The 18,618-nt window shown below is 43.2% G+C and overlaps 1 protein-coding gene across 1 annotated transcript; it reads left to right on the top strand.

Moving 5' to 3' along the window:
- Positions 1-830: 830 nt before the first annotated feature.
- LOC100670099 (gamma-aminobutyric acid type A receptor subunit rho2) lies at positions 831-11,600 on the top strand. The gene is made up of 6 exons (XM_003404351.4): positions 831-1,364; positions 2,144-2,226; positions 2,427-2,567; positions 6,117-6,269; positions 7,875-8,071; positions 11,289-11,600. The coding sequence occupies exons 1-6, from the start codon at positions 1,150-1,152 to the stop codon at positions 11,598-11,600; spliced, it is 1,101 nt and encodes a 366-aa protein (XP_003404399.2). The 5' UTR covers positions 831-1,149.
- Positions 11,601-18,618: the final 7,018 nt, after the last annotated feature.

Genomic DNA, 18,618 nt, shown 5'->3' with positions numbered 1-18,618 from the left:
AGATGACTAAGACCTAGAGATGAACCCAAGATCCATAGGTCAGACAGCAGCTGCTGTCCCAAGTCCCAAGAGCTAGAGGTCAGTTGCTGACTAGCTGAATGCAGGATTCAGAGCAGAGAAAATGCCCTGGAGCTTAGCCACAAAGTCCACCTTATTGGATGAGGGCCACATCCTCAAGGAAAATCCCCTTTGACAGATTGGCTACTCAGAGTAGATTCCATCATGGAGGTGATCACATTATATCATCATGGAGGTGATTACATCCTTATATGACTGCCTAACTATATCGTAACTGTCAAACCACTGAGAATCATGGCCTAGCCAAGTTGACACACAACTTTAGCTATCACATACAGGACAGGGTCCATGTGAAAGCTACAGGTGTGACAGTCTCCAACTCTTTGGGAGTACCCAACAGCTGGCCTAGCTCCAGAAATAGCTAGGTCTGGAGCCAGCCTGGCTGTCTTAGCCTTGAGCCAACCCAGATGTCTGCTGTGGATGTGAAGACTTGCCTACCCCATGAGACACTTTTAAACAAGCTAAGCTTTCAGGCTTAGATCACAGAAAGTATGCAGTTGCCTGTCCGCTAATCCATTCATCCCTCCATTTTTCTATACTGTTTACTGGGCACCTACTATGTGCCTTACCAGGCACTAAACTAGGGCCTGAGAATTCAGTGGTGGGAAAGACACAATCCTGCCTTCAAGGATCTTGCAAGTCTAATGGCAGAAACCCTTCTAGGAGGAATGCTTGACTATCCAGGCTTCTGGAAGTGGCCTCTAAACTGAAATTGAATGATTAGCCAGGTAGGTAAGGAAACGGGTGTGCAAAGTTCTACATGAGAGAGAGCAGGGTTTGGGGTCAAAATCTTACCCTACTGGCCATCAGGCAAAGCTGTTGGCATCATAGCTATAGTTATCATTAGCAAAGCCTATAAGGAGAGTTGCTTAGTCTCCCGGATGCCAATCTCCTGACACAAAAAATAAGCCATTCTCTTCCTGATTGTAGCAGCACCAATGCCACAGAGCTGCAAAACTCTCACCTCTGGAGAATGGGTCTGAGGTGTCCATCACGGTGGTAGATTGTAAGGAAGGAATCTTTCTAAACTGTTTCTCTCTGGTCTTGCCATGGCTCCCACAGGACTTCACCATGACCCTGTACCTACGGCATTATTGGAAGGATGAGAGGCTGGCCTTTCCCAGCACCAGCAACAAGAGCATGACCTTCGATGGCCGGCTGGTAAAGAAGATCTGGGTCCCTGACGTCTTCTTTGTTCACTCCAAAAGGTCATTCACCCATGATACTACCACTGACAACATCATGCTGAGGGTTTTTCCAGATGGCCATGTGCTGTACAGCATGAGGTAATGGTCCATGGGGTCATTGTTTCTTTGTGCAATGGCATTTCAATATGTGCGGGCAGTCCCTTTGGCCCTGAAGTGTTTGTCATTGTGGCTGGGTCTGTGTGCTACATGGGATGGTATGAGCCTCCTAATGCCAGCCTTAGTAGGCGGTGACCTCCCTGTCATTGGGGGACTTAAACTTGGGTTAGAAGACTTCTTGGCCCCAAATAAGCTGGTGGAGACAATGACCTTCTGTGGACCTTCTGCCCCCAAGAGAGCTGATGAGCACCTACTATGTGTCTTAACAGGTAATAAAGACTAAAAAAATAACAGTAACTATCATTCAATGAGTGATGCTGTAGATTGACTTCTGAGCTAACTTGATTTAACAGTCTTCTCTGCATCTTCCTGGCCTGCTTGCAGATTTCATCAAAATTAAACACTGGCCTTGGGTGGAGAGCAGGAGCTAGGGGGGTAAAGCCTCCCAGGCATCTCTGGGGGAGGTGGCTCCCAGTGGCTCACAGGACGGCAGGAGAATGGTGCAGGTGGGAGCCATTAGCAGTCAAAACCCAGAGTAGCTGGGGGAGGGGTGGGTGCATCAGCCTGGTAAACAGTATCTGGGCAAATCACCAATAGCATCTGCTACAGAAGATAAAACTCTAACAATTAAGGTTCTTTAACTTCAGAAGTAGACATGAGGAGATGGCTGCTCTTGATTGTGCGTGACCTTCTCCTGGCTGGACAGGTGTATGAGCGAATAGCTCCCTACACAAGCCAACACACACTTTTGCGTTGTCTAGGATTACGGTCACCGCTATGTGCAACATGGACTTCAGCCACTTTCCCCTGGACTCGCAAACCTGCTCATTGGAGCTGGAAAGCTGTAAGTATTAGTGTTTCTAATGACACATCTTCACCTTTTTCTCTCTCTGACCTTTGTGGTGTTTTAATTACCATGAGAGTTAAGTGCTGACTGCCAGCATAAAGAACTGTTTACTCCCAGATTGGCTTAAGATTTCTCTGTTCCTTCATCCTGGATCAGAGGTAAAGGAGAAAATTAACTTATTTTCCTCCCCCTCAAAGATGCATACACAGATGAAGATCTGATGCTGTATTGGAAGAATGGGGACGAGTCGCTGAAAACAGATGAGAAGATCTCCCTGTCTCAGTTTCTGATCCAGAAGTTTCACACCACTTCCAGACTGGCCTTCTACAGCAGCACGGGTAGCTAACTTTAGCCATGGTCTGATTCAACTGCGGAAGAAAACACATTAGATTTCCTCTTTAGCCTTAATCTTTTACTCTCCCAGTGAAAATAAATTTTGACTATTAAAATAATGCAAGCTCCTTCAAAATATAAACATTTAAAAACATAAAGCAAAAAAGTAAAATTGCTGTTCTTTGAAATCCCATTGCCCAGAGGTAATCATTCCTAACAATTTAGTAAATATTCTTACAGATAATAGCTTGCTTTAATTATGTAATTTTGCAAAAGTGAGGTCCTGCTTTACATGCTGTTCTATAACCTAATTTGTTCTACTTAGCAATATGAAATGGATCACTTTCCAAGGTAATAACTATAGAGCTATAGATTCATTGTTACTGTTTAGTGTGACCTGTTGTGAGTCTCTGGGCCAAGTTTGAAGCTTTTGAGAGAATCCATTTGCCAGTCCCTTTCTAATTTCACCATTAGTTCTGCAGTGGCTGTGGAGCCCTGCAGGACTTCCTGCTTTATTACCCTTTGCTCCAGTACTGAGAGGCCCAGGACCTTCCATGGAAGCTTCTGTGATACTGCCCGCCCCTGTGTGGCCATCATCCCGCAGTTCACCTGCCTCCCTGACAACATCAAACACCATGGAAAAGAGTGAGCCCCAACCATGCCTGTGTTTGTGTCGGGGCAGCCCCAGGCCTGCTTCTGTTTATGCTCACAGTGCTCATCTTCATCTCTCTCTTCCCTCTCATTCTGAGACGAATCTGAGTTGCCACACAATTTTCTTTCCTTATGTGTTCTTTTTCCAGTTGCCATTCAGTCAGCTCTGACTCATGGCAACTCTGTGTGTGTCAGAATAGAACTGCATTCCATAGGGTTTTTTCAATGGCTGATTTTTCAAAAGTAGATCACCAGGCCTTCCTTCTGAGATGTCTCTGGGTGGACTTGAACCTCCAGCCTTTTGATTAGCAGCTGAGTGTCTTAACCATTTGCACCACCCAGGGACTCCACCCAAGGTCTCCCATCTATTCTTAGCAAGTTCAAATCAAGTCCTTTCTAAAGTCATTATTAAAAGAAACCTTGGTGGTGTAGTGGTTAAGAGCTATGGCTGCTAACCAAAAGGTCTGCAGTTCGAATCTACCAGCCAGGCGCTCCTTGGAAACACTATGGGGCAGTTCTACTCTGTCATATGGGGTTGCTATGAGTCGGAATCGACTCGATGGCAACGGGTTTGGTTTTTTGTTTTTGTTTTTTTTTTTTGGCTTATATATCTTTTTCTATGTGCCTGGCACTGTTCTAATGACTTTATGTGGAACAACTAATTTCTACCCAACAAGCCTAGGGAGTAGATATTATTCCCAGCTTGCAAATGCAAAAACGGAGACTCAGAGAGATTAAGTTATTTATAGAAGTTATGTAGGTGGTAAGTGGCCAGTATGTATAAAAAAAAAAAAAAAATTTTTTTTTTTATATACTCCCTCTTAATTTCTGTATTAGGATAATGTGTGTGTTTGGTTGGTTGGTTGGTTTCATTCCCCATTCAAGCCTTTCTGGAGTCCAGATAAAATGCACCTTCCATTTCCATTATTTATTGTCACCCCACATGCAGCTGAGGAACTGTTATCTCACCATTCTCTATTTGCAATACAGAGTGTACATTTTCAAAGTCCTTGGCTCCCTCCCAGTGTTTGCAAGACAACTGTTACCTGGTTTTCTTAGACAAAAGGACGGGATAATGGAATAGCACTTAAAGGAATAAAGGCAGCCCTCAGACCTTCCAAAGGAAAACCTGGTGGCCTAGTTGTTAAGAGCTAGGGCTGCTAACCAAAAGGTCAGCTGTTCAGATTCACCAGGTGCTCCTTGGAAGCCCTGTTGGGCAGTTCTACTCTGTCCTGTAGGGCTCCTATGAGTCGGAATTGATTTGATGGCAATGGGTATGGGTAGGCCTTCCAGAAAGACCTTATGCAAACCCAAGGAACAATGCGATTTATTTCGTAGATGCTAATTTGATTAGGGAAAATAAAAGGTGTAACCTGAGTGAGTTGACCTCGTTAGACAATGCTGTGAGATGAATAAATAATTAGTTGTCTCCATCTTCTTTGGAGATCACCTTCTATTTATCCACTTCATGTAAAGTACTCGCCTCATTCAAGCAACCCAGGAGCCTACACAGTAACCACATGTCAAGCTTGTCTGGATTCACCCTATGGTTCCAGCTTTTCCCTGTTCACCCAACGCTTCCCTTTCCTAACTTGGTACTAACCTTTCAGTGCAGCCAGATGGCATTTGTTCCCTCAGCAATGTTTCTCCAGGTGCAGCCTGAGTTCCATCTGCATCTGAGCCATCAGCAGAGTGTGTTCAACCAGCAGATTTCTGGGACCATTGAATCAGAATCAGAACCCCTGGTGGTGGAGCCCAGGAATCTGCATGTTCAACAAACTCCTAGGTGTTTGTTCACATCAAAGTTCAAAGACCATTGCTCTTAGCCAATGGTTCTCAAAAAGTGTGGTGTCCAGACCAGTTTATCAGCATCACTTGGAGACTCTGGGGACAGAGCCCATCAATCTGTGTTTTAACAAATCCTCTCAGGGTGGTACACACAGACTGCTGAGCTCTTCCCCCCCACCCCCGCCGCCAGAGTTTCTGATCCAGTAGTTCTGTTGTGGGCCCTGAAAATGTGTATTTCTAGCAAGTTCCCAGGTGATATTCTCGCTGCTGGTCCAGGGACCCCACTTTGAAAGCTTTAGATCTAAGTCAATGTTTTCAATTCTGGAAAAGAACATTGGAATTACCTGGAAACTTGAAAAACATACAGATGCCTAAGTCTCCACCCCAGACCAATTAAATCAGAGTCTCTCAGGGACAGGACCAGGGCTTTGGAGAGTTGTCAAAGCTCCCAGGTGTTCCTGGCGGGCAGCCAGGTTGAGAGTAACAATCCTCAGCCCATAGTAAAACAGATAATTTCTATATCCTCCTTTTTTCCTAAGGAATGATCAAACAGTAAGAGATTTCCACAAGGCAGATGGAGGGTCAGAAGTAGAGCTCATCTTGAATTTAAAAAGCCCAAGAACAGTCCATTTCTTCTTGGAGGAAAGTGGAGATTGAGTGAGCTGACCAATTTCGTAATAAAGTGGAGTGTGACAAAAGCCCAGCTCCCCTGTCTCCTACCTCAGTGGTAATGCCTTCAACAAAATAGAACCCCTCCAACTTCTTATGTTCCCAAATCACTTGGAGAATATGATTGTGGTTTGCAAATAACAAATACCAAGCAAACGACTAAACTGATACTCTTCCTAGTTCTACCCTTCCCAGGAATGCTGTGAAGAAAGTCAGGTAAGGCCAAATGAGATCATAAATATACTAGATTCTCTAGATATTTATTTATAAGAAAGAAGGCTTAGATTTTAGAAAGGAAAGGTATTATATTAAACCAATCGATAATTAATTTTAACATTTTGCTGATGATAAGAACAATGTAATGAAAAGAAGGATCCCCAGTGAAGTGGTTGTGTTTCTGCCTCTTAAACTGTGTGTACCTCACTGGCTTCTTCTTATGCCCGCAGGCTGGTACAACCGTCTGTACATTAACTTCACTCTGCGTCGCCACATCTTCTTCTTTTTGCTCCAAACCTATTTCCCTGCCACCCTGATGGTCATGCTGTCCTGGGTATCCTTCTGGATCGACCGGAGAGCTGTGCCTGCTAGAGTTTCACTGGGTAAAAGTATTTGATAAGGCATAGGAGGATGGTTACTTTCTCAACTGGCCACCATGTAAAGAAAAAGTAAAATTACTCTTAGCCCCCCAAAATGAATTCTCAACCAATGGACTGTCAGAGTCAGAGGAAGCAAATCTTCCTCCTGCTTCTTGCTTCCACCACTAAGGCTCTGGCCTCAGTTTCCCCTACTATGGAAACTACAGGGAGCTAAAACTAAGTCAACTTTGCTAAATCACTTAAGAAAGATATAGCCTATTTGAGGCATAGACTTCCACCACCAGCAGTAACAGAGCTCAGTACTTAGATAAATACAGTAGTTCTGAAAATTCCACACATGTATTCTGTAAATATAAATTTTGTTTGCTGATCTTGTTTAGACAGAGATTTGGAAGCAGGGCCCGTAACATGTGATGTCTGGGAAGAGAAGGGCTGGATTCCCTGGAACTGTGGTTTTAGACCTTCACAGACCTTGATTTCCGGGGTGAAAGTGTACACTTTGTATAATTTTAAATTTGGACAAAATCAGGTTGGGTCCTTAGAAATGTGGGGGTTCAGCCACCTAAGACTTTAGCCTTAAGACTCACTAGAAACGCTATACTATCTGTACTGAGCTGTGTTATACACTAACCAGCAAGCCGGAATGAAGAAGAAACGAGCATGATAGCCTTCCAGTAATTCCCACAGACTTCATGGGAAGCAACCCTCCAAAAAAACAAAAATTTTTTTTTTTTTTTTTTAAAACCCTCCTAGATGAAGGAAAATGAGCTCATTCCTTGAGGTTTGGGAAGGTCCCTTTAGAAATATCCTTTAGCCACTGTTTTTAATTCCACATCTGTCTTAGTTTGGGTTGTCTAGAGGAACAAAATCAGTGGTATATATAGATATAGATTTACTTCAAGGGAATGCTCACACAATTGTGGAGCTTGGTGAGTCCCAAATCCATAGATCAAGTGGCAAGCTAGAGGCCTCTTCTGGCTCACAGGATTGTTGGAAAATCCAAAATATGCAGATCAGGCTGCAGATGGAGGCTTCTGCAGGCTTATTTTCCAAGATCCATAGATCAGGCGATGAGAAGAGTGAAGAATACAGGGTCCAGCCAGAATGAGCTCTGCCAGAATATCCATTTATATTCTGGGGGAGACCACATCCCCAAGGAACCCCCCTTTCAACTGATTGGTTGATCATATCAGATCACATCATGGAAAGTGGTTACATTATATTACTTTATGGAACAGCAACCAGTGTCTGCCAAACCACTGAGAATCATAGCCTAGCCAAGGTGACACATAAAAGTAACCATCACAACATCTGAGCAGATTTTTGTCTGAAGCATGTTTTGTCAGCCACGGCATAGGAATCCAGTCTCCCAAGATGCTTAACATGAAAGGAGACAGGTAGCATGTTGACCAGGAAGAACACAAGCCCATCTTTCTGAGAAAAGAATGGCCTGGTTGTTTGTAGAGCAGACCTTTGCACCTCTATAGGTGGAAAAATATCTGGAGAGTTTCCCATTAGATTTAAGAATGGAGAATGTAGAATTGTGACGTGAGATGGGGGCAGTTCTGTACCGTTGTCTGTGCCTGAACTGAGACTGGGTCGTTGCAGGTATCACCACGGTGCTGACCATGTCCACCATCATTACGGGTGTGAATGCCTCCATGCCCCGTGTCTCCTACATCAAGGCCGTGGACATCTACCTCTGGGTCAGCTTCGTGTTTGTGTTCCTCTCGGTGCTGGAGTATGCAGCTGTCAACTACCTGACAACGGTGCAGGAGTGGAAGGAACGGAAGCTGCAGGATAAGGTGAGAGGCGTTTCACTCATTTTCTTGTCTAAGCTGGTGCTACTGGTTGGAGGAGAAAAAGAGGAAGGAGGGAGAGGAAGAATGCATGCAGAAAAAGGAGGTGTTTACGCAAAAGGAGGCGGGCCCTGCTTTAGAACAAGCTCTAGCTTCTGCTACAAGGATCCCAGAAAGCAGAATCTTTGGACAAAAGATTTGGGCTCTTAGGCCCAACTCTGCCACCTATGGTGAGCCTTGCTTTTCTCCTGTATAAAAAAGGTGATAACAGAATACTCACCCTGTCTTCCTTCCAGGGTTATTGTTAAGGATCAACTGAGAAATGTGTGTGAAAGTTATTTTGAAAACCGTAGAATTCCAGACATATATAAAACATCACTATCATTACTGAACATGTCTAGGAAAAATGCTTCTATGACCAGAATTCTTGAATGAAAATCTCCTTTTTCTATCAGGGCTGTGGCCCAGTGAAAATTCAGCCACCTCAGACTTCAGCCTTTAGAGTCATTGGAAATAGTATGCAGTCTATACTGTACTGTACTATACTGTAGTATACTGTACCATGAGATAGAATGCAAATGGGGGATCCTACAGGGCAATGTACACAGTCTTTTGGCACTGAGAGGGAAATTCTATACCATTCATATGCAGACTCTTAGTAAACCACAGTGAGAAATAAAATACTGACTTGTTAGCAAATAACTTGTTGCTAATTATTACACTAATCAAAATGAGTGTTCACTTAAAAGGTACAGAGATCAGGGGACATGAATATCCCTCATTTATGCACTTCTATATGGCTGGTAGCCCCTTAGCATAAGGAAGTTTTAGACTTTAGAAAAAGTAGATATGCTGCCTTTTCAATGGCCACATTAGGCCTGCCAGGTATTTCCATGTTGTCTCCAAATACGCTAGTGAGTGGTTTAGGAATTTATTTTTAAAACTATATTAAAACCTTTTTAACTTCAGCATTTGAGTACTTATTTACATTTTCAAATAGTTTGTACACTGATCATTTTCAAATGGATTATATTTAAACAGAGGCACTGAGGGGCTGAGAGCGAGGTCAGAAATGTATTAAAGTCAAAGGGCTGAGAAGAATAAACCCGAGGCCAGTGGCCATGTCCAACAGGCCTCACACCTTCAGCCAAGAGTAGTCCAGGAGCCAGCAGGACTACTGCTGATTCAAATTGTGGGGAGAAGCCAAGAGAAACCATCTCTTCCCCTGCAACTTCTAACTTGTTATAAACATTTTCATACTTGCAGAAACAGTAGAAAGAATACAATAATAAACATCTGTAGACCCCCCACCTGGATCCAACATTGTTAACATTTTGCAATTTTTTTTTTGTGAGCTCTCTGTCCCTATAAACATATTTTTGTTGTTGTACTTGAAACCATTTAAAAATACATTGTGGGCACCATGTTCCTTCGCCCTTAAACATAACTCTTCCAGAAGTGTCACAGCAGGACTTTAAATCCACATATTCTCATTCCACTTGGGGGACTCCACCTCTCTGTGCGTGAATGAAAAAAAAAATGGCTCAGTGTTAGAATGAGGTAGGAGAATATGTTGTTGTTGTTAGGTGCCGTTGAGTCCATTCCAACTCATAGCAACCCTGTGTACAAGGGAATGAAACACTGCCCAGTCCTGTGCCATCCTCACAATTGTTACTATGCTTGAACCCATCCTTGCAGCCACTGTATCAATCCATCTCACTGAGAGTCTTCCTCTTTTTCACTGACCCACTACTTTACCAAGCATGATGTCTTCTCCAAAGACTGGTCCCCCCTGATAACATGCCCAAAGTATGTGAGACGAAGCCTCTGCATGCTTCTGGCTGTGCTTCTCAAGCAGGCAGTCATGAAAGGGTTATTAAGGATTATTATCCATCCCATAATAGTTGTTTTTTAGAAAAATCTATTCTTGCTACATGTTTGTTACAACTTTTACAGCACTTCACCATGGTTTGTCGAATCCCCAGGTTTCTTGTCTTCTCCTGGCAAGAAGCAGAGGTACAGGTGCACTGACTTCAAATCTCCCTGCTATATGTCCTTCCTGGGGTGACAGTAGTGAGCCCTTGCCATTTTTTCAGGGCTGTGCACAGTATTTTTAGAGCCGTGCACAAAAACTCATTCACTAAAATTACGCAGACTGCGCACACATGAGAACACTGGAGATCTTCCCCTCACTGTTCATGCATATGTATGTCACTCCTATAAAAAGGGCAAACCTGCCCCAGATCTGGGAGCTGGCAGCCTTAGGTCATGAGACCCTGCCTGCCCCCCAGTTTGCAAACTGTGAATAAACATTTCTGCTCTTCCAACCCTGTGTCTGACTGACTTCAATTTGCTAGGCTGCTTGACAAAAACCTATTAGTTGATGGCTTCACTTCTTCCAAGCAGACCTGTTCATTCTTTTGGCAGTTCATGCTATATTCAATATTCTTTGCCAACACCATAATTTGAAGGCATCAATTTTCTTTGGTCTTCTTTATTCATTGCCCAGCTTCTGCATGCATATGAGGAGATTGAAAATACCATGGCTTGGGTCAGTCGCACCTTAGTCCTCAAAGTGACGTCTTTGCTCTTTAACACTTTAAAGAGGTCTTTTGCAGCAAACTTGACCAATGCAATGGATCATTTGATTTCTTGACTGCCGCTTCCATGGGCCTTGACTGTGGATCCAAGTAAATTGAAATCCTTGACAACTTCGGTATTTTCTCCATTTATCGTGATATTGCTTATTGGTCCAGCTGTGAGAATATACTAGGCATCTTCTTTTCATTCACGCACAAAGAGATCAAGTCCTGCATTTTGAATTAGAATATGCGGGTTTAAAGTCCTGGTTCTGACACCGACTAGCTGTGTGATCTCAGGTGAATCGTATAGCCTCTCTGGGTTTTAGTTTTCGCCTCTGTAATTGAAGGTATTTAGACTAGATCAGTGATTCCCAACCCTGGATGCACATTAGAATCACCTATGAGCTTTAAATTAATTAGTCTGTAGTGGAGCCTGGGTGTGGCCAGTTTAAAGAGCTCCTGATTCTAATATGGAGCCTGGGCAGAGAATCATTGGACTAAGTGATCTCTGGAGACCCTCCTAGTTCTGCTGTTCTGTTGTTCTGAGCGCAATAGGGCTCCCCTCTCAAACCAGACCACCTCCTCTGCCCCTGCACAGACCTAAACATGTCCGACACCTCTCCCTGTGTTTGCTGCCACAGTTCCCATGCACGTGTGGAATGCTTCACTCAAGAACCATGATGCTGGATGGAAGCTACAGTGAGTCTGAGGCCAACAGCCTGGCTGGGTACCCAAGAAGCCATATTTTGACAGAAGAAGAAAGGCAAGACAAAATAGTGGTCCACCTGGCCCTGAGCAATGAATCCAACTCCTCCAGGAAGAAGGGGCTTCTGAAGGGCCAGATGGGTCTTTGCATATTCCAGAACACTCATGCCATTGACAAATACTCCAGGATGATATTCCCTGCCTCCTTCATATTTTTCAATTTAATTTATTGGTCAGTGTTTTCCTAGGGGCTCCGAGGCTGTGCCTGGGAACAGGTGCGGAAAACGACAAGGCATGACCAGCTACAGACCTGTTGAACGTGCTCCCGTCGCTAGACAGGGCAGCAACTATTGGACCCCCAAGCAGGCCCTTTCTCAGAGGAGCCTGGAACCTCCAGCTGCCCTTCGCCTGGACCTCATGGGCTGCTCCTCGTTCATGCTGTGTTCTGTGTTACACCTCATGCCTCCCTGGGCCCGTTTTCTTCAGTTCTTGTGTGTGAACTGGTTCACTAGAGGTTCCCTCCTATTTAAAACAAAAAAAACCCTCGAATGCCTCCCAGGTGTTCTGAGACCCTTATGGAGCCTAGGATTCAGTCATAGAGGGGAAGCAAAAAATAAAGGGTAAACCTAGGGGCATTCTGGGTAGGAGATAGGAAATTAGGATTCAAAATAGGAATAAAAAAACTGTGAACGAACACAACTAGATTAAGTGCCTACCTAGGAAGGGAAAAAGCTCGGATATCATATAGCAAATGATTTGGCCTATGTGAGTCTGGCAACCCACATCGTTTTCAATATTAGGGGACATCATTCATTCATCTATCCACTCAACCCTTTAGTAAATATTGAGTATCCAAACAGCACTAGGTACTGTGGAACAGAACAAATAGAAGCCTCTTTTCTCAGAAAACTTCTCTAAGCTTGGGCTTACTCCACACATGGTATAGGGGCACTTCTGCTTTTCTCCCTTCCTCAACCCCTACTTGCCACACAGACCCATTCTGTTTGCTGGTGCTTTTACTCCTAGGCCTGCCTAGAAAAGTATTTCCAGTCTCCTGTGAGGCCCTCATGGAGCCAGCTCAGTGTTCCTCTCCCGGAGTCTCCACGCAGGACAAGTCCAGGACTGGGGAGATGGGTAGGGGCTTAAGAATTAATGATAGAAGCACTTGGTCTTGAGGGGGAAAAGGGCATGAATCTGCTGTAGCAATTTGTTTCAGGTGCCACCCTATCTCCTCTTCTGTGCTCTTCTCCTTCCCCAGAAGACCAGTGTCCTCAATAATCCCTGTGTCCAAGCCCCACCCCCACCCTCAGGCGCCCCATCCCCACCCTCAGGCACCCCACCTACTCTAACTAAAAGTGTCTCACACTTTAGAATGATCTCTCCCTTATTCCCAGAAGCAAATGACCCTTTCGTCTAGTGAAGGTAATTTCAGAGTTAGAAAAGCAATCTATCTGATTTGTTCAGTCTACCCTAAGCTGTGAATGACTGTTTCTTTAACTCTGTCCTACATGTTTGCTAGTTAACTTAAGTGAATCTCTAATTAGCGGAATTTCAGGTGGTATAATGGAAATGCTTTTGAGAAGAGGGCCCTTTCTTTAAATCACAGTACTTGGAAACAGAAGGCTTCTCCTGAGGAAAGGGGAGAGAATGCCCACTCAGATTCCCTGCTTTCGAAAGGAAGCTATTCTGCTCTATTCCCCCCGGCCTCTATCACCTTCCTACCCAGAATCTGAGTGTCTGGTCCTAACTTTGGTCAAGAGTAGACAAGTGATGAAGTAATCCAAAACTCATTGGTGTTGAGTTGATTTCAACTCATAGTGACCCTATAGGACAGAGTAGAGCTGCCCCCATAGGGTTTTCAAGGCTCTAAATCTTTACTGAAGCGGACTGCCTATCTTTCTCCCATGGAGCAGCTGGAGGATTCCAACCACCAACTTTTTTTTATTAGCAGCCAAATGCTAAACTACTGTGCCACGAAGGCTTCTTGATGCAGCAACAAAGTGGGTATGACCCTGCCTGAAATCAAGTAAGCTCTGACCTGTGGAGCCAGTTCCACATTTCATAACTCCCAGGGGCAGGGGCTCTCAGGTCCTGTGAACTGGGGTACACATGGATATCAGAGCCTTGGGGAGTTTCAAGTCAGGAGCTTGTAGTTACCTGATCCTCCTACTCACCCTCTGACTGGCCCACAGTTGCTCTATGCACAACAGCTTCTCTGTTCCTTTTCCTGGGTCAGTCCTCTACCCATTTCCTCTGTTCTCATGTACATGCAATTTGTCTCACCAGGTTATCCCAGATCCTTGTTTCGCAAGTCCATTACCCAAGTTGAGGGCTAGACTCATCATCTCTGGCCACCAGGCCTGTTCTGAATGTGACTGCCAGGCCACCAGTCCAGAGGCTGTGTGACCGGGGCTGGGATTTAAGGGCCTGAACTCTCAGATGGGCTGGCTCAAGCAGTGTTACGACATAAATTATCTGGGGTGATCCTTGTCAAGTCATTATTATTAATGCTAGTTGCTGTTATATATATATATATATATATATATTGCTATTATATATTGCAGTGGGTGGGTTGGGTTATTATATATTCGTGCAACAAACATTTTAAAGCTTTCCCATGGGGGAAACTGTAGTAAGTATAGTTGGAGTGCAAATTAAGAATAAGAAATGATCACAGCTCTCAACCAGTAACCAGTTACTGTCGAGGTGATTCCAACGCATCACAACCCTGTGTGTTTCAGACTAGAACTGTGTTCCATAGGGTTTCAATGGTTGTGCTCTTTCAGAAGTAGATTGCCAGGCCTTTCTTCTGAGGTACCTCTGAGTGGATTCAAACCATCAACCTTTCAGTTAGTAGCCCAGCACTTAAACATTTGCACCACCCAGGAACTCCACAGCTCTCAGAGATGGGACTAGCAGAGGGCATAACATAAAAATACCTATAATACAAGTTAAAACATGGTAAGTGGCAAATTTAACTGGAGTTAATTTTATAGCAAACCTACTTAGAATTGTAAATAAGGTTTTATTATGTGGAAACCATTGTAGCTAACACTGCCTTATTGCAGTATAACGGTCTTAATGGTTCATAGCGTGATGGGACATCTGAGGAAGGAGAGAATGATTCCCACTGACTGGGTCTCATGGAGAAAATGGCCTCGGAGCTGCCCTTTGAAGGTCAGGGATTCAGACAAGACGAAATGGGGTGAAGAACATGCTAGATCTGTGCTGTCCAGTATGGTAGCCACCAGTCACATGTGTCTATTTAAATTTTAATTAAATAAAATTTAAAACTTAGTTCTTCAATTGCACTAGCTACATTTCAAGTACTCAATAGCCACAGGTGGTTTAGTGGCTAACCATAGTGGACAATGCAGTTATGCAGCGTGTTTCCACCATCTTGGATGTTCTATTGAACAGCACTGCAGTAGATGAAGAGATCAGCTTAAACGAAGGCATGGAGAAAGGCAAAAAAGTTTGAGATTAGAGGTTGTAGGAGTTGTGAGGCAAGTCGTTTGTTTTGGCTGGAGCCAAGGCTGTGGGAGGAGGAGGCAAGAGACCAGTTCTTTCCACAACACCAGGGGTTATAGCCAGAGCACACAGGATTATCTGGTAGGTCCCCACCATGCCAGTTCTAAGGAAAACAGCTTCCCCTGCGTGAAGTTGCCTGGTCTAAGACCACTGGATTTCCCGGCCTCATAGGCAAATAAAGAATGGAAGTGCATAAACAGAGATAATTAGTTGGTACAGGGCATCTGACATGTTTAAAACCTTTAATCTCTAGAGACTCCCTTAGGCCAAAGTGGTATTCAATGAACGATAATTATAATGTCACTGCTGTGGTTATAAGTCTTATTTTATTTCAACACTACTCTGCTTCTGACTACATTGTCTTCCTAAATTGTGGCTCATAGAACATGGTTGCCTGTTCACAACATAAAAAAAAATATATATATATTTGCTAGTTTATAAATTTAACTGGAGCTGATTCTATAGCAAACATATTTAGAATCATAAATAGTATTTTATCATGTGGGAGCCATGATATAATGACACCTTGTAGTTAGCACCACCTTATTGCAGTATAATGGCCTAACTCTACTTTGAAAAGTAGAAAATTACAGCAGGTAAAGATGAGGCAACAGGAGGAGTGGAAAACAGGAACTAAGGAAATGCTGAGAATGTGGAATGACTCACCCTAGACACAGGGTGACAGAGGAGCAAACATAATACTTGAATGATACTTATTTCACTGAATCTAAGACACCTTCAATTGTAAAATGCACCCTTATTTACTCAATGGCAACAGGTTTAAGAAATAGAAAAAATGCTGCTAATTAAACTAAGGCGTGCCAGTGATTACTAGATCACCAATATTAAATTTTGAAAAAAATATGCATATTAGAATAAAAGGAATAAGTATTATACAGAAATTGGTAATGGGACTTATTTATTGACACCAAAGAGCCAACATTTATCAAGCACTTCTGTTCAAGGCCCTGTACTGGAGTGGACAAGGGGTGGCTGCAGATACAGAAATCAGTGAGAAACACCTTTCAGTCACTAAAAAGCTTATACAGTAGTGGGAGTGCTTCAAAGGAAGGAGCGATCACAGAATTTGAGGCGTATGTGCTGGATACACTGAGTTCTGAAAAATGGATAGATATAAGTTCAGCTAGTGAAAAAGGAGGAAGAGGATCATAACACAGCAGAAGGCAAGCTTGGGGTATGTTCAGGAAGCAGTAAACAAACTCTACCGAATGGATCAAAGGGATAAGGTTGGGGAAGTGTGGTGGGACAAGAGGGGTTTTGAGCAGGGAAGTAATAATCTTTTGGAAAATTGATTAATTTGCCAACCGAATATAAACTGATGCATTTTCAAAACAATTTAGTTGCTAGTGACAGAAATCCAAATAAAAAGGGGGATTTGTTGGAAGGATACTGTAGGGACTCATAATATGCAAGGAGAATTTAGGAAGCAGAGAAGCTTGGGGACTTAAGGATTTGGAATCAAGACTCAGTACCTCCAGGATCATTTCTCTAGCCATCATCTGCCTGTCTTCATTCTTATCCACTGCAGACAGGTTTTTCCACCTGCTGGTGAGGGCACCTATAGCAGCCCTGGGTCCACATTCTTCTAGTTCCATAACTTTGGTGTCAAGAGTTCTTCTAGGTTGGTTCTATTTAGATTAAAACTGGGGAAGAAATTTGACTGGACTGGTCTGGGCCATGGGTATCAAAGGTGATCCGAGTTCTGTGCTCTGCTGAAGTTTAGAAAGTTAGAACCCTTCCAGAACACTTTTATTCGGTTCAATCTTTTTGTAAACGTCTGCAGAACGGAGACCATGAATTAAAAAAAATGAAAGCTGCTTAGTTTGAAAAAATTTAGGCAGGAAAATAGTGATAAAAATAATGGAGAAAGTTCAGTTAAGTTCAGTTATGTGCGAGAACCACAGCCATTGTGTTAACATTAACAGAGACTGGGAAGCCAAAAGAAATTTCTGATAAGTTTGGATGTGACAAGCAAGTGGAGATGTAAAAAAAAAAAAAAAAAAGTTGTAAAAGCTGAGCTGGGGCTGGGAGATAAAGATTTGGGACTGCTGTCCTCCTGAAGGAGGAAACCAGAAGAGAGGATGTCTGTGAACAAGAGTTTGGGATTATATACTTAGGTGGGAGGAGAGGGACTTATCAGAGAAATAGAAGGAGAACCAGGAGATTCATGTCATAGAAACGAGGAGAAAGAAGGCACTCAAATGGGGGAGGGTGGGACAAATAATGCCCATAAAATTTGAGAAAGAATGGAATCCAGACTTTCTGGATTCATTGTGGCTGAATGAACCCCAGAAACTATTTTCCTGAGATAATCTTTAAACCTTAAACCAAAAATATTCCCTGAAGTCTTCTTTAAACCAAAAAATAGTTTTGCCTAAGTAGTAAAGAATGTCTGCCTTGAGCACTGTGCTCTTTTAAAGAACTATCTAGATGGGGTAAAATTGACTACAGCAACTCAAAAGATTAGATAGGAAGCTTGAGGGCAGTGAGTTTATATTTTATATAAAAATATATATATTTTTTATTTTTTATTAACAGAAACTCACTAGGGAGGAACAATTCTGAAAAAGAGGGTGAGAATGGTTGCACAACTTGAAGAATGTAATCAATGTCACTGAATTGTACGTGCAGAAATTGTTGAATTGGTGTATGTTCTGTGTATACTTTCAACAACAACAAAATGTAAATTATTTAAAAAATTGAGAAGGGTAAAGACTGTGAACAGACATGGTGAATACAAGGTGGCTGATCACTCTGAGGGAACATTTTAAATAAAGTATACAAAGTCGGGGCAATAATTGCCAAGTGAGTAGATGAGAAGACATGTGGGAATTAGCAACCAGGTAGACCAGAGGATTAGTGCTGTTTATTGTGGGAAAACTATTATAGATGCTTAGTCTCTTGGAGATTTAAAAATAACACTGTGGCACACCTAGTTTAGATGAAGGGTTGTGGTCTTAATGGTTCCCCTAAAATATTGCATCAGAATTTGGGGGAGTGGTCCAAGAACAGCATTTATATCCCCAACTCCAGGTCTGTGGGCCAGAGCTTGGGACACAGCAGTCTTGAGGACTTGGGCCAGCTCCCTCCATCCTTCTCAGTCCCCATACACATAAGGTGGGCACCACTAGGAGATAGTGCAGTCAGTGCCTTAACCATCACAGAGACCCATTGCCATTGAGTCCATTCCAACTCACAGCGACCCCACAGGACAGAGTAGAACTGTCCCATAGGGTTTCCAAGGTAGATGTGAACTGCTGATCTTTTGGTTAGCAGCCGAGCCCTTAACCATTATGCCACCAGGGCTCCATCACAGAAGATAGCAGACATTAAAGCAACCACATTGTGCAAAGGGCCAAGTATTGAGGGCATTCTGTGTGCCTGGCATCGTGCTAAGCACTGTACTTGTGATTCCACATTCAGTAAACCCTCTTGAAGTAAGAACAGTTTTCTCCTTCTACTTCCCCACTAAACTGTGCTGTCCTCCACAACTGTATTCAACACACCTAGGTAGGTGGGCTTTGGATAAAACAATTCATTTCTCATAGCATTTTCAGGGAAAATGTGATTTATTCCCTTATTTAGATGGACAGAGACGGGGTTGGAAAGTGTAGAAAGAAAACCCAAACTGGTCTGGTTTGTACTGACACACATTGGCAGGAAGTTACCTCTACATTCAGGTGGAAACTTGAAGTTAAACTAGAAAATTCAGTG

This window comes from Loxodonta africana, chromosome 1, assembly GCF_030014295.1.
Source record: "Loxodonta africana isolate mLoxAfr1 chromosome 1, mLoxAfr1.hap2, whole genome shotgun sequence".
Taxonomy (NCBI): domain Eukaryota; kingdom Metazoa; phylum Chordata; class Mammalia; order Proboscidea; family Elephantidae; genus Loxodonta; species Loxodonta africana.
The sequence above is the reverse complement of the archived record's forward strand: the minus strand, read 5'-3'. Positions and strand labels throughout refer to the sequence as shown.